Source organism: Chiloscyllium plagiosum, unplaced genomic scaffold (genome assembly GCF_037043375.1).
Source record: "Chiloscyllium plagiosum isolate Xiang-an unplaced genomic scaffold, Cpla_swu_hap1 HiC_scaffold_8, whole genome shotgun sequence".
NCBI classification, from domain to species: Eukaryota; Metazoa; Chordata; class Chondrichthyes; order Orectolobiformes; family Hemiscylliidae; genus Chiloscyllium; species Chiloscyllium plagiosum.
Genome location: NW_028270146.1, coordinates 47,236,015 through 47,251,524, shown reverse-complemented (window position 1 = coordinate 47,251,524; position 15,510 = coordinate 47,236,015). Strand labels below are relative to the sequence as shown.

General features: G+C 36.9%; 1 protein-coding gene across 2 annotated transcripts in view; it reads right to left on the bottom strand.

Annotated features, from left to right (window-relative positions):
- rcor1 (REST corepressor 1) overlaps nucleotides 1–15,510 on the bottom strand; it is a 126,538-nt gene that overhangs the window by 9,084 nt on the left and 101,944 nt on the right. The window contains exons 6-11 of one of the 2 annotated variants that reach the window (XM_043697452.2): nucleotides 14,882–15,003; nucleotides 10,022–10,106; nucleotides 8,207–8,404; nucleotides 5,294–5,371; nucleotides 2,571–2,628; nucleotides 2,233–2,462 (exon numbers count right to left, since the gene is read on the bottom strand). In XM_043697452.2, the coding sequence (XP_043553387.2) occupies nucleotides 2,233–2,462; nucleotides 2,571–2,628; nucleotides 5,294–5,371; nucleotides 8,207–8,404; nucleotides 10,022–10,106; nucleotides 14,882–15,003 (771 nt within the window). The remainder of the gene's footprint in view (nucleotides 1–2,232; nucleotides 2,463–2,570; nucleotides 2,629–5,293; nucleotides 5,372–8,206; nucleotides 8,405–10,021; nucleotides 10,107–14,881; nucleotides 15,004–15,510) is intronic. The other variant, XM_043697454.2, reaches the window with a different exon arrangement.

Sequence of the window (15,510 nt, the reverse complement as noted above, 5' to 3'; positions counted from 1 at the left end):
GAGGTTTGGAGACCCTTAACAAGAGACCAAAGCTGGGGACTTAATGTGACTTTACCAAAGGACAAGTGGGAAGAGAAGGGTGGTGTGGTGACTTTATTAGCATAACATGAAATTAGTATGTTACTAAGAAATTATTTTGGATTGCACCATGTAGAATCTATATGGGTGGAGGCAAGAAATAAAAAGGGGAAAATATAAGTTGACCCCTTACTTTGGCCAAAAATCTTGTATTTTCCATATATCTTGTGTATAAGTCAATCCTACTATATCACATTATAAACCTCTTACAAAGGAAACTTCATGTTCCCATTAACTTATTTTGCTGAAATTTCATAAATTTTTCAGAAAATATCTGCATAATGAGGAAAATAAGTCAATGCTCCCATTAACCAACTTGAATGAAATTGCATTCATTCATTCATACCAGTAACTCTACTTATCATTCTTTGTTTACTACCAGTATATCGCATCTCTATTCATTCATAATGCTACTTCCCACACTTGGTTTACTACAGCACATTTTAATTCATTCATTCAGACTGCCATTGGGTCTATCAGCACTTATTGCCCTTTATTCACTATACATCAGATAGCTAATATTATTAAAACGTTAATCATTTTAATTGTGCCATTATATCAGAATAAAAAATGAGATATATTAGCTACATACCAGTATATCTTTAATTCTTTGACATTTCAATATACTGCTTTGTTCAATTCCAAAACAATGAGGAATAACTCCAAAATCCACTCAGGTAGAGGATTTTACGGGATACACTGTTCCTCTTTTAAAATCCAATTTCGTATTAATTAGTGTTGATGTAACTATTCTAAGTTAATTTACAATCCATGCTCTCTCTAGAATGATAGTGTGGGCATACAGTTTAAGTTTCATTTCTTTAACTTAAGCACAGTTTGTGGTGTGAGCCGCTGTGTAACAGGGCCTTCTCCCAACTCCTCCAGTGGCTACCGTCCCCCCCTCTTTGTCTCCCCCCACCACACATTTGGTGCTAGGCTACCGAACCTTCAGTGCCTCCCATCAGCAAGGCCCTACCTATGCACATGGCAGGGAGGCAGTGCCAGTCACCTACCTCCAATGACATCACTGCCTGCCAATCAGAACGCCCACCTGCTTGATGATGGACAGAAGATTAGGATTCAGAAACTATTTAGGATTGTTCTTTACCTAGGATTAGTTGTGTGATCAAATAGACTTCTGCTAATAATATGGTATTTCGAACTACAGCAAGAATTTCAGCCCCTCGAAAACAATACTTCATGTATAAGTTAACCCCCCAATTTCAGTTTTAAAAAGTCTTCAAAAGTGGATAAGGCAGCCATGGTTAACCAAGGAAGTTAAGGAGAGTATCAAATTGAAAATAAAAACATAATGTGACAACGATTACTCGTAAATCAGAGGATTGGGAAAGTTTTAAAAGCTAAAAGATAATTTATATTCTCCCATTTTTAATCATGAGGACAATCTAGAAAAAGTATGAAAATGGACAGTAAGAGTTTAAATATATAAAAAGTAAGTGAGGTGCCAAAATTAACATAGGCTCATTCTTATAAACAATGGGGTCTCACTGCATGAATCTCACAAAGCTGGAATCCAAGTTCAACAGGCAATAGGATAAGAAAATGAATGCTGACCTTTATTTCAAAGGGAACAGTTTTTTTTTTAAAAAAAAGGAATGTCTTGCTAAAATTATACAAGCAACAACTGGAATATTGTAAACAACTTGTTCCTTTTGTCCAAGGAACAATATACCAATATTGGAAGCTCCCACACAATGTTCACTCAATTGAACACCGACAGGGAGGGGGATTATTTTAATGAGGAAATGTGGACTTGTACTCAATGGAATTTAGAAGAATCAGGACACTTTATTGAAACATGTATGATTGAATACAAGGTGGTACAATGGGACAGCGGTTAGCACTGCTGCCTTACTGTATCAGGGAACCGGATTCGATTCCAGCCTCAGGTGAGTGTATGTGTGGAGTTTGCACGCTCACGTGTCTGCATTTCCTTCAGGTGGTCTGGTTTCCACCCACAGTCCAAACGTGCTGGATGAGCCATGCTAAACAAAAATTACCAATCTACACACAGAAAGTTTTCCACTTTTAGACACCACACACAACATCCTTGTCAAGGCTATTTTACCAAGGCTCCAAAATGCATTACATTCAAGTCTAATCAACTATTTAAGGCAAAAGCTGGTGACTTGCCTCTTCCTCCTCCTCAGAAAGTTTCATAATAACATCTGGAGAGTTTTGAGGTTTGTCAGCAACGTTTGCATTCTCTTCTCTGCTACCATGTTCCGCTTCCCACTCCTGCAGAACCTCTTCGAGATTGAAACGACGGCGATAATTCACAAAGAAGTTTTTCACTTGTACTACTGTCTTATTGCCAATTACATCTGAAATAGCTTGGAAGTCCCGGCCATATTTCCTTATTGCTGTGGGCAAGAAAGAACTCGACTAAATAACAAAGAAGCAATGCATTTTAGCTAACATTCTTATTTTCATTTCATGCTGAAGCATAAATCCAAGAATAATTCACTTACCCTGCACAGCTAGTAGTTGCTCTTCAGTTGTCCAACGAGCATTAATTTTCTGATTCGCCTGAAGAGCAAATTTGCATTTAGAGTTTTAAAGTATTCCCCCACAACTAATTACTTACAATTGCAGGACAGTAATTTTTTTGGCAAATATGACAGAATAATTTGAGGGCAGCAATGTTTTACCAAGATAAATATTATAAAATATACCTTTTGAATACATTTTGGCATCAATAGTTAGACCAAATGAGCAAGAGCAGAAGTAGGCCATTCAGCCCATTGAGTCTGCTCCATCATTCAATGAGATCATGGCTGGCTTGATAACCCTCAACTCCACTTTTCTACCTTTTCTGCATAAATTTGGATCCCCTTACTAATTAATAACCTCTCTCAGCTTTGAATATACTTAATGACCCAGTCTCCACAGACCTCGGTGGTAAGGAATGCCATAGATTCACTAACCTCAGAAGAAATTCCTCATCTGAGATTATATCTGTTGGTCTGAAACAAGTGGACCAACGTTATCGTACAAGATAGCCTCTCATTCTTCTAAACCAAGTCTAGCCTGTTTCCTCAAAAAAATTCTCCAAATTCAGGACCTTTTGAATCTTTTGTGGACTACCTTCAATGCCAATTCATCTTTCCTTTGATAAAGGGACCAAAACTGTTCACAGTAAGTTGAAGTCAGTACAGCACAAGACCATTTTGCTCTTAATAATGCATTTGGAGACTTAAGTCCACTTAAACATGGTTGTCAAGACCTTGCTTTAATCTCAGCTGAAAGACAGATTTGAAATCGAAAACTATGATTCAGCATTACATTCAGCGTCAGTCTACATTTGAACTGGGAATGGACCAAGGATCAAATCTACAATTTTTTGACTTAGGAGACAGAGAACCACTAAAAAGAGAAAATAATTCAGTTATGTGCTTAAAATTGCAATAGCAAATTTTTAGACAATTCTTATTGCAAATCTGTAATCTACTAAATGTTAACACAACAATGTGACAACATGCCTAAAAAAATTGAAAATGTGGGTGATTGGACAACACACCAGTAAAGGTTTTTCAAAACACTGACTACCAGGAGGGTCCTAATTTCTTCAAACGCTATGAATTTCCCATACTGGTTTAACCTAAATTTAAGATTCGAACAGGTGCAAAAGCAAGCTAAAACAAGCATAAATGTTGCTAAGTTTCTAAAAAAGTGCCACATTATTTCCCTCTATACTTCATAAAACTCTTGGACTTCTTCCATTTTGACAGCTCATTTCAACCCCAAAACTAACCTAAACCAATTGACCCATTAATATTCACTGACTCTCCTTCAAAAAAAACACCTGCACTTCCAAAAGACACTCATACAAAAGGTGCACAAAACCATACAAAAGGTTTCATAAAAAAGATCATAAACAAAAACACGAATAGAAGGTAGCCCTGACTTGGAAATTAAATGGTTTGGTAAATAGAAGGTAATGGGTGAAGGAAAAAAAAAGTGAAAAATGATTGGTGGGCTGAAACAATACAGAAGAATATCTATGCAGCTCCTATTATATAGAATATTTGTACAGCACTTGGTCCCTAAAGAATCTGCCCTGGGACTTCAACATGTCACATTTATTAATAACTTGGATGAAAAATTCCAGAGTTAGTATCTGCAATAGACACTGGGTTAGGGGGAACAGCAAGTGATGAGCTACAAGTTACAAAATGGTTCCAATTTGAATCAAAAAAGATAAGTCAACATTTTCAAAATGGCAAAACATAAGGAACTGTAGAGCAACAGAGAGGTTTACAAACCCAGATATATCAACAGAAGCTTATGAACATATGTAGTAAAAGGTAATAAAATTGTGTTGTGATCTGATTTTAACTGAAAGACTGTATTCAATTTTGGGCATTGCATCCTCCCAAGAATACATCGGTCTTAAAGCAGGTGCTGTACAGATTCAGCACAATAGCATCATGTTTAAAATAGAAGGATAAGTTGCAAACTTGGCTTACATTTTCAAGTGAAGCAAACTGAGGAGTGGTTTGACCAAGGTGTTTCAAATGCTAAAAAGGATTTGAATAGAGAGAAACAATTTCCTCTGGTGGGGAAATCAAGAATGAGATATGAAATTATAAAATTAGAGTTCATTGATTAAGGAGTCAAATCAGGAAGCATTTTCACACAAAAATGATTGGAAATGTGGGTGTTTGGATACTATCTGAAAGTTAAACTGCTTATCAAATACAATTCTTCTCACTGTTCAATATTGAGAGATAAAATTAGCATAAACAACAAAAATAGTTTAGTTTTAAAATAAAACTGGTCAGTTGAAGAGGTGGACTTGTCCTAAGTACAACTTTCTTGGAGATGAATTCATCATCCTCTAAAGCATAGACCTGTTACACTGTTCATTAGTGATCAACACATAGGGCCAGGATACTGGTCAGTGTTGGCCTGGGATCATTAGCTTATCTGAAGTAATTATGTTGCTTGGTCAGAAAAGAAAAAAAGACTAACAAGATAATTTAACAAACAGTGGGACACTAAGGCTTTGCACAATGTGACACTGCCTATCTGTATGTTTAAATTAAGTGTCATCAACCCACCCTGTAATCTTAAGATTATATGGATTGAAGACTGGATTTTATTGTAATTTAAAATTCTTATTATGCTGGGGAGGCACAGGCAAATATATACTATTCCTTGATTTTATTCAATAAGGTGAACAATTCCTTACCTCAGGTGGCTTGAATTCCTCTATCCCACCGTCTAATTTTTGTTTGAGAGCACCATTTATCTGTTTCACATTTTGGATCTAGAATATTAGATTTTAATGACCCAATAAACAAAGAGTCACTGATAAAACTGTCAAAGATAGACTAAGAGAGATTTAATTTATATATTACATAGCCTTCCCAGAGATTATACTCCTATTAGCACTACAGACAAAGCATGACTATTTTCTTGCCTCCTTATATTCTGAAGCCATCAACTCCTTGCAGGTGTACATCTCCAAGGACACAATGTACTGTTTCACCTTGCTCAAGTTGTCATTCTTGATTGATAAGCTTAAAAAGTGAGTGCTAGCAGGCCATTACCCACAGACCCAAAGATAACTTGATTGCTCTGGACATCACACAGAAATACTTTTTGGGGAGAATTCACTGATGGTAAATCAACAGTGTGAACAGAAGCTATTTTATTCTCCCTAATCTAATAAACAGCATGGATTACAGCTTATAATATCCTATCCGAGCATGATAAGTTGAATGCCCACGTTCTATGCTGCATCATTCTATGAAATCAGATTAATGGTTGGACATCAAACCAGAGGGCTTCATATGCTGTACGTTTCAAGACTTTTGACCATTTTTGTGTTGAAAAAAATTTAGAAATTACTTGAAATCTATTTTACAAGAACAGCGTATAACCACATTCTTCTTGTAAACAGGTGTGAAATGACACCTAACTAAGATGATCATATACAATTCATTGAGAAAATAAGCAATTTGGTGGTTCATTTCCACAATTGATGAATACCTCTCACCATTGTGTGGTAAAGCTTTGAGTGTTGTGATTGATTATTCATGAATTTAACAGGAGCTCAGATACTAAAAAAGCCTTTGCAACAGAAGCCAAAAGTTGAAGAAGAAAGGTTCCAGAGAAGACATGCTCATGGAAGCAAAGTTCAGAGCCATCTTGTAAGACAAACAAGATGACCCACTGAAGCAGGGTAGTACATTGTGCACGTAACCTTCATGCAATTACACTAATATATGTTGACTAAGTAAATCTGATCATAACTGCTGCTTTATATATTCGAGCATAACTGCTTTGTATATTCACTCAACTTTGAAATAAGTGGCACAACAATTCAAGCCTTGCCTCAAGAGATTAAAGACATGCACAAATATATTGATATTTCAAGTCAAATGGGTAGGTTCCATTGTTACACAATTGGGTCTGCATTGTACAATAGTAAATACAGTAAAATTTGCCTTATCCAGCAAGCACCAGGGTTGGGTGGTGCCTATAAATTAACATTGGCAGTTAGCCAGTCAATTAATAATTCAATTATTTGGAGGATAGACTGCAGGCAGTACTTTTACAATAATTTCAGATTGACATAACATTTTATATAGCAACCTTGAATCCTGTTATATTTAAAAATTCAAGATTCAAAACAAGATTCTGATTTTTTGCCCCTAAATATTCTAGGCAAACACTTTGACACAGTCCATCTGTCTGTTATTATATCGTAAGGACATAATGTTATCCGACCCAGTGCTTGATTTTCAATGGCAAACTCCTTGAGTGCCACTTAAAATTTATAAGTGCTGCATGTGCTGTTTTTAGTGCTTGGGTGCAAGTCATTATATATGTTTTGTGAGGAACCCTTTGTAACAATTTAGAAATCCTGTTTTTACATATACCCAGAAAAGGTACATTTGTATTCGGAATCGGAAATACTGTTTGGTGGAGCGCTCCAATTTGAGAGGAACCAGATATTGTGAATTTTACTGTACAGGGCTTTCAAAATCAAAAATGTAAAGATACTGAAGACTGGCTGACACCAAAAAACAAACATGGTTTTGTCCATCCAGAACTTCTGGTCTAGTTACAAATAACCCACCCCTTTGTTGACTACACTGCAAGAGGGCTAAGAAAATACTATTAAATACACCAACAAAAATTCCTGGGAAAACTCAGCAGGTCTGGCAGTAACTTTGGTGAGAAAGCAGAGTTAACGTTTCATGTTCAGTGACCTTCAAAATGGGACCCAAAATTTCTTTTAATGGTTCTCACTTCCAGCATCTGCAGTTCTTTGGGTTTTTTGTTTACTCGTATTAAGTATTTCCATTCTTTAATCAATGACACTTGATTGCTGTTTCAAGTCAATCCAAAGTGTTCATGAATGATATTACGTGAAATCAATTTTTATAAATATTGTTGTGAAATGATACAAGTCAAACACTTCTGCAGAAACTACTACTTTTACAAATTAATGATCATAAATTTAACTTTGCAAAATGATCCATACATGCATGGAACTAGCTCAGCATTTAATCTACATTTCCGTCAGATTTTTTCTTTTTAAAATTTACCAAGGGTATTTGAGAAAATAATAATCTCCATTGTTTATACATTAACTAGTTTCATTCCAAACTGAATCAGACAAGTACACAGGGAACAGCAACGATGTTTGGTTAATAAAGGGCCCTTCACCTGGAATTAACATGCATTTACACTTTTAGTCTTGTGTCAGAAAAGCAAGCGTGGAAATCATTAAGTATTATAATGAAATGCAATTTTTATAACTGAAGGTCCAGTTTAATAGCCAGGAACAGGAATGATCCTAGCTGATGGTAAACATAACTAATTTTCCCTGCTGCGTTCCTAATATTGGGGTGGATAAAGAGTAGAATTGGAAAAAGCACAGCAAGTCAAGCAGCAACAGAGGAGAAGGGGAGTCAACGTTTCAGGTTGAAACTTTTCATCAGGAGTAATACTGCAATACTGCATTCCTAATATTGTAAGTATAATACAAATGTATATATTGGAAAGTCAAACAAGTTTTCTTATAAAAGTTTGAGAAGTTACAAGAAAGGAATTCTGAAATTAACTGAAATGAAGAAGTTGCAGAGCTTACTTGACGTTTAAGTGAGACTAATTCCATATCAAGCTGTCTGAGAACTGTGTTAGCAGCACCAGAGCTCGTGGATAATGCATCAAGATCCTCTTGAATCAGGAACATCCCTCTTGGAGGCTTCTGACTTATTCTTTGCTTTCCTTGAACAGTTCTTGTGTCCTTTTTGGGTGGGACGCTTTTCACAGTTTGAGATCCCTGCTATAAGATAAAAGGGAACACACTGGAATCATAAGGTGCAGAAAAAAAGCAGAATCTTACAGGACAAGAGAGCGCTACAGTATTTTTTTCTATCATGCCTGCACTGTCTCTGAAAAAGCAGCGTTGATTAGTTCAACAGGTCCACACTTTTATCCATAGCCCTGCAAGCACCTCATTCTCAACTAAATGACTAACGTCTTTCAAAATTACTCATGGAATCAGCTTTTGAAAAACAAAATGCTCAATTCCAACAGCTCAAGTTCAATATCATTCTATAAAGATCAACTCAAGTCCTTTTGACTAAACGTGGTGCAAGCTGGGAGTTTCAAAATGCAGTTTATTCTGGGGACTGCTGATACTCTTAGAGGTCTGGATAAAGTGGCCAAGGAGAAGATGTTTCCACTAGTACGTGACACTAGAACTTGAAGGCACAGCCCTGGAAGTGAATGGACAATCCTTTAGAACAGATACGAGGAGGAATTGCTTCAGCCAGAGGGCAGCTAATCAGTAGATCTCACTGCTGCAGAGGGCCGTAGAGACCAAGTCATTGAGTGCATTTAAGACAGATAGGTTCTTGATTTGGTAGGGGGATCAAGGGTTACAGGGAAAAAGGCAGGAGAATGGGGTTGAGAAACATATCAGCAACAAAGTGCTGGTGGAGTAGACTCGATGGGCCAAATAGCCTAATACTGCTCCTGTATCTTAGGGTCTCATGGGAGCCTGCAGCTAGCTCAGTAGATACTTTTCATGGTAGTGCTTCATTACAATTCATCACAACATCACTGTTAAAGCATTAACGTTAAAAATGCAAATTTGCATGGGAGAAGCAGATGTCATCTTAAATTTAGGCGGTTGGCTAAATTTGTTAAGTGTTGCAAGTCCATTTGTGTATTGTTTCAAGACAAGAGATCCACAGAGAAAAAAAAAATCACTGCTTCCATGGAAGTAACCACAAAATCTCATTATTATTATACCTAAAAATATACACAATTTAAAAAATTACTGCATTTTCATTTACTTACAAGTTAAACAGCTTTATTAATAAATTAAGAAAGGATCCTCCCATCCCCATATCTCATCTGACAAACTAGTTGTCTGCAATAGGGAAATTCCCAGAGTCATACAAAGAGATACATCAGAAATTGATAATATTTAAAATCAATATAGTAATTAGATTACAATGTGCATCCTGTTCATATGATAGCTTAATTCCATAAGTCAATAACAAACATGATTCTTTGAATTCAACAAACCTAATCTAGAGGAATATAATTAAGCTTTCAGAAATATCCCACTTAGTTATTATAATGGATACATTTTGCTTGACTTTGATTATTTGATTATTAACTGAAGTGAGTGATATCTGGGATAAATGCTGAAATGTGTAAGTATACCTCCAACTAAAACGTATGTAGCGTTGTGTTACACCAGGAATGGATTTGAGTTTTAGAAATAAAATTGTACAAATAAGGCCATTCATACAAATTCCAAAATTCACAATTGCTGGTAAAAATCTAAAATGCTGACTGAAATCAACTTCCAGCCAACTTTGTGTTAAAGACAATATACCTTCAATGTGTGCAGCTGATTTTAAATGGAAAAATGAAAACAACTGACCTCTTTTTTTGCCTCTTTACTTGGCTCAATTTCACTGTCAAGGATACTAGCTGCATTTGCACTGGATTCTTCAATCTCATCACCACTGCAAAGGATGACAACTTATAAATGAATCATTGAATATCAGAAGAAAAATTATTCAACAGTCTTGATCAAAAATGAAAAGTTGCCTCAATGAATACAGCGTGATTTTAAGCTCTGGGAATGCATGTTTTTAAAAAATTCACATGAATGTAAGCATCACCAGCTGAGGTAGTACTGATTGCTATCCCTAATCACTCCCGAGGTGATGGGTGATAAGCTGCTTGTTTTTTTAAACTGCTGCAGTCCTGGTGTGTAGAAAACCCACAATGTTGTTAGGGTGTTCCAGGATTTTGATCCCACAACGAAAAAGGAATGATAATACAGTTTCAATTCAGGATGCTGAGAGAACTTGCAGGTCATGACATTTCCATGTTTCTGATGCCCTTGTTGGTAGAGGTTGCAGATTTGAACGGTGCTGTCGAAGGTATGTTGGTGAGTTGCTGCAGTACATCTTGTAGTTGGCACACATTTCCTCTAACTTTCCTAAAGGCTGTGTGGGCCTCCAAGGCATATGCATAGCAACTTCTAGTCAATGCCACATCCAACATGCCGACACTGATCACCATGCAGAGTACTTCAGAATGATGGCACAGCATAGAGGGAACAGTGGGCATACTGCCACCACTGTGCCAATTGTGAAGTGAATGAATGTTGAAGATGGTGGCTGGGGTGCTAATTAAATAGGCTGCTTTATCCTGAATAGTGTCAACCTTGAGTGCTTTTGGAGCTACAACATCCAGGCAAATGGAGAGTATTCCATCTCACAACTGCCCTGAGCCTTAGCAGATGGTGGATAAGCTGTGGGAAGACAGGGCATGAATTACTTGCCACAAAATTTCTATCCATCTGATTACTCATGGCCACATTATGTACATGACCAGTTGTTTTCTGATTGACAGCAATCCCATACTTTGTTGGATGATTCAGCAACGGTAATACTATTGAATGTCAAGGGATAGTGGTTAGATTTTCTCCTGCTTGAGATGTTTATTGCCTAACATGTGTGGCACAAATGTTACTTGCCACTTCTCAGACCAAGCCTGGATTTATCCAGGTCTTAATTCTGCTTCAGTATTTGAGGAGTTACAAATGGTGCCGAATATGTGCAGTCACTAGCAAATATCCTCATTTCCGACTCATGATGGAAGTCATTGCTGAATCAGCTGAAGATGGTTGGCCTCGGACACAACCCTGAGGAACTCCTGCAATATGCCCTGCAGCAGAAAGGACTACCTCCAACTATCACAAGCATCTTTCTTTGGGCTAGGAATGACTGTAACCAGTAGAGCAGTTTCCAATTCCCATTAACTCCACTTTTGCCAGGGTTCTTTGATGCAGTCGCTCTCACCTCACCTCTGGAGCTCAACTCTTTGTCCATGTTTGCACCAAAGCAGTATAAGGTCAGGACTTAGTGGCACTGGTAGAACCAAACTGAAAATCAATGACCAGGCTATTGTTAAGTGCTACTGGATAGCACTGTTGATGAGACATCCCAACACTCTGATGAGCACAAATTGACTGACAGGGTGATAAATGGTCATGTTCACTTTTTAATATTAGAAAAAAGTTATGTTAATTCAAATCTATCCATGCAAAAACAAAATCACACAAAATGCACTTTATTTTGTTTAACTCAAAAAAGCATAGGGACAGGAATAAGCCACTTATTTCAAGTTCTTCCTCAAATAGCTATGATTTTTAAAATTTGAATCTGTATTTCCCAAATAGATCAAATTCAATTAATTTTGCCAATCAATTCAGATTCAAAGTCTATTCATACAAGGCAGTGGTACAAACTGTTCTTGGCTTGAAACTGTAATTATTACTAAAAATTCAGAATGTGGCCTGTTATCTAACTAAACATTAACATTAAAAACAATTAGACCAATACCAACCCACCAATGAGGGAGTTATATTATGACAGAGAATTCAAAACAGAGAATTACGAAACTTCTGGATTTAATGGCCAGATATCTTAATTAAACACTGATAAAGATATCCTCCTTTATTTGTGCACTCAAGGAGAATGCAAGCTTTCATCAATATGAAACAGTACAAGGACAAAACCTACTAAACTTAAATTATTCCTTGTAAGTCTATATTATCACAACTGGGAGGAAAAGAAAGCTGCCAGTAATTAGGAATTCCCAGATGGCACAACATATTTTTTAAAAAATAAAGAATATGACCTGGAAGAAAGGATGACTGGAACTCTAAGGAAAATGCGCATAAGTCTGACCAAAATATGGCATCACAAAGCAGAGAGCTCATGGTAATAGCTGGTAACTGTGGAGCTCTCAAGAATACTTGTAGGTTAAAGTAGAATCTGTTGCCAGCTTACTTTTGGCACTACTAACTCATCCAGATGGCAAGGGTAGCAGCAAGTGCAATCAAAATTCTGAAGCAACAAAGTCAAGTGTTCATTTGCAGGTCTTTGCCTGCATATGCAACATTTGAAGCTATTTTGTAAAGTTGAGTCTTGACATTGCGACCACTGACGTTATAATGGATAATGCAAGATATCAAGGAATCAAAAGATGCAATTTAGCATCCTAGATACTGAGTAACCTATCTTCACTACAATGGCCACAAATTAAGATAATTGAGAGAATTTGATGTTCCAATGGAACTTATCTTTGCATTTACCAAGTATGAATGAATTCAATCTAATTGCTGGATTTTGCAAAGTGACTGAAGTTTACAAGCACTCCAAGTGAGCAGTCCAGCGCACTTTCCTAATTCTTATAGTACCACCTGGTTGCTTTCAGAGCCCATTTAGTGTTTCATGGGGTGGAAAATCCAAGAAAAAGTGCTTAATTGCATTCTCCCTTACCACCAAAGAATACCATTGAATTAATGGGAGTAAAACTGCATTTATATGTTCCTGTTGGTATATGTCAAAAAGGCAGTTCTGGATGAAGATTTGCTCCCTGAGCTGGAAGGTTCGTTTTCAGACGTTTCGTCACCATACTATGTAACATCAGTGAGCCTCCGGATGAAGCGCTGGTGGCATGGCCCACTTTCTGTGTTTAGGTTTCCTTGTGTTGGTGGTCATTTCCTGTGGTGATGTCATTTCCTGTTCTTTTTCTCATTCTCAGGGGGTGGTAAATGGGATCCAAGTCAATGTGTTTGTTGATAGAGTTCCGGTTGGAATGCATTCTTCTAGGAATTCCTGTGCATTTCTGTTTGGCTTACCCTAGGATGGATGTGTTGTCCCAGTCGAAGTGGTCTCCTTCCTCATCTGTATGTAAGGATACTAGTGAGAGTGGGTCATGTCTTTTTGGGGCAAGTTCATGTATTCATGATGTTCACTTAGGTAGTCCCCGAGTTGCCAACAGGTTCCCTTCTCGAGTTTGTCCATAAGTTAATTTGCACGCAAATTAGAATAAAACGCAGGACAATGTTAAACAGCTGTTGGTAAGCACAGGAAATATTCATTTGTCAGGTTTTTAAATTTACACCCAGCATGGGATTGTTTGTAAGTCAGACTTTCGTAAATCAGGGACACAGTACAGGGAAACTGAAGTCATTTTTTCAAAACTGTCAGTTTTGGGAAAACCATTACTTTTAAAACTTTTATGATGAGCCCAGCTCACGTTGTTGCTGGACAAGTCAGATCAGACCTGGCTTGGCAGATTTTATTACTTTTTATTTAATGGGTTTGTGTTTCAGTGAAACAAAATCACACAATGCTACAGACTGGTTTGAACATTAAAACTGAAGTTATTTTGCAAAATAAACTTAACGCAAATAAAATAAATCAAAATTCATGAAATAAAATTTGAAAGATTTCAAGGAAGAGTAAAATGCGATCTCTTCTACCCCAATACCGTTATTTTATGGATTCAGAGAGAATTTGCCTTTTCCATCACATCCATAATTTAACTGCTCCTTCCAATTCCTGATCTTAATCAGTCACACAACTGAGCTTAGACTTGCTCAGTTTCAAATAACACTTTCAGGGTTCTAACCAAACTTCTGTTCTGGAACTTTCAAGCAAAACCCTTCCACTGAGGTAACCTATCTCTGCTCTTAAAGAAAAATGGTCTGACACCTGAATCCCACCAAGGGACCTCTGAACTGAAACCAAAATGTTTCCAAGCTATGGGGGTCTTTCCTCAAGGCAAAAAAAAACCTCATTCTTCTAAGCTGAAAACAAGCTAATGCTTTTCAATATTTACTGTCTAATCATAAAACAAGGCAAACAAATTCCCATCACCTGAAGAACCCCCTTATACTGGTTTAAACAAAAACGGCTCCAGAAATACTGACCAGTTAATTATTAAACTCCCTCATGCATGTAAACCAAAGCAGACATGCTAATGGTTCAAAATACAAACTGAATATTTATATGCATATCAACCTCACCCCAATGTCACAGCAGCAAGTTAGTAAAAAAAAAACAAAAGTCAGCCTTTAAAAAGAAAAGCACTCTTCAATTAGGAACCGCTATAGAAAATTATTTCTAGGGAAAGAAGAACTACTTAAATTTTAAAAGTTTCTTTCATTTCACACCTTAGATACATGTTAGGTACAAGTAGATTTAATATTTAGGCATATTTGCCTCAGCTATAAATTGACTGGCGACACCTCCTTTGCCAATTACCTATTTTCTAAGTTGTATCTATTTTATTTAGAGAGCAAACTAACAAACATGCACACATCATTCTGAAGTATTTACTTACTGCAGTGTTTTACATCAGATACCAATCAACATATCTTTCCTTCTCTCCAGCAACTTGTGCCAAACAGTCGAGTTGGTGTAGCAATATTTACCTTCCTTCCTTATCTCTTTTCATCTGCTTGCGAGCATGACGATCCATTACACTGGTCTTGGTCCGTGTCTTCTTCCAAGAGTAATAGAACTTTACCAGACTAGCTATGGATTTGTCAGGCAACTATGGAGACACATATGGTTAACAAGTTTTGCAGAAAAAAATTACATCTTAAAAATCCACTTAGCGTACCTACCTAATAGTGGTGGTATCATCAAACAAAAATCTATGTTCAGTCAACGGCTGTATTTAGGACTATGATAGATTTTTGAGCACCAACATAATCAAGGGGTATGACAGGAAGGAGCTGTTGTTCATTCATCATGGTACCAAATAGCAGAGAACGTTTAAGGTTTGAATGGTCTATTACTGCTCGTGTTACAGAAATTTATAAAAATATAAATGAAAGTGATTCATAGTTCAACAGATAAATGTATCCTCTAACTAAACTACTCGGTCAAACATGGAAAGACCTATGGTTCAATCTCTATTTTGAACTAGTTTATTTCATTTCAACTTGGGTGGCAGCAGCAGCAGTATTATACTCAGGTAGTCTTGGTAATCTTATGTTTGGGTAAGGTCAACCACAGTTTCTTCTCCAATGATATCTGTTAAAAAGATGAGGTTGAG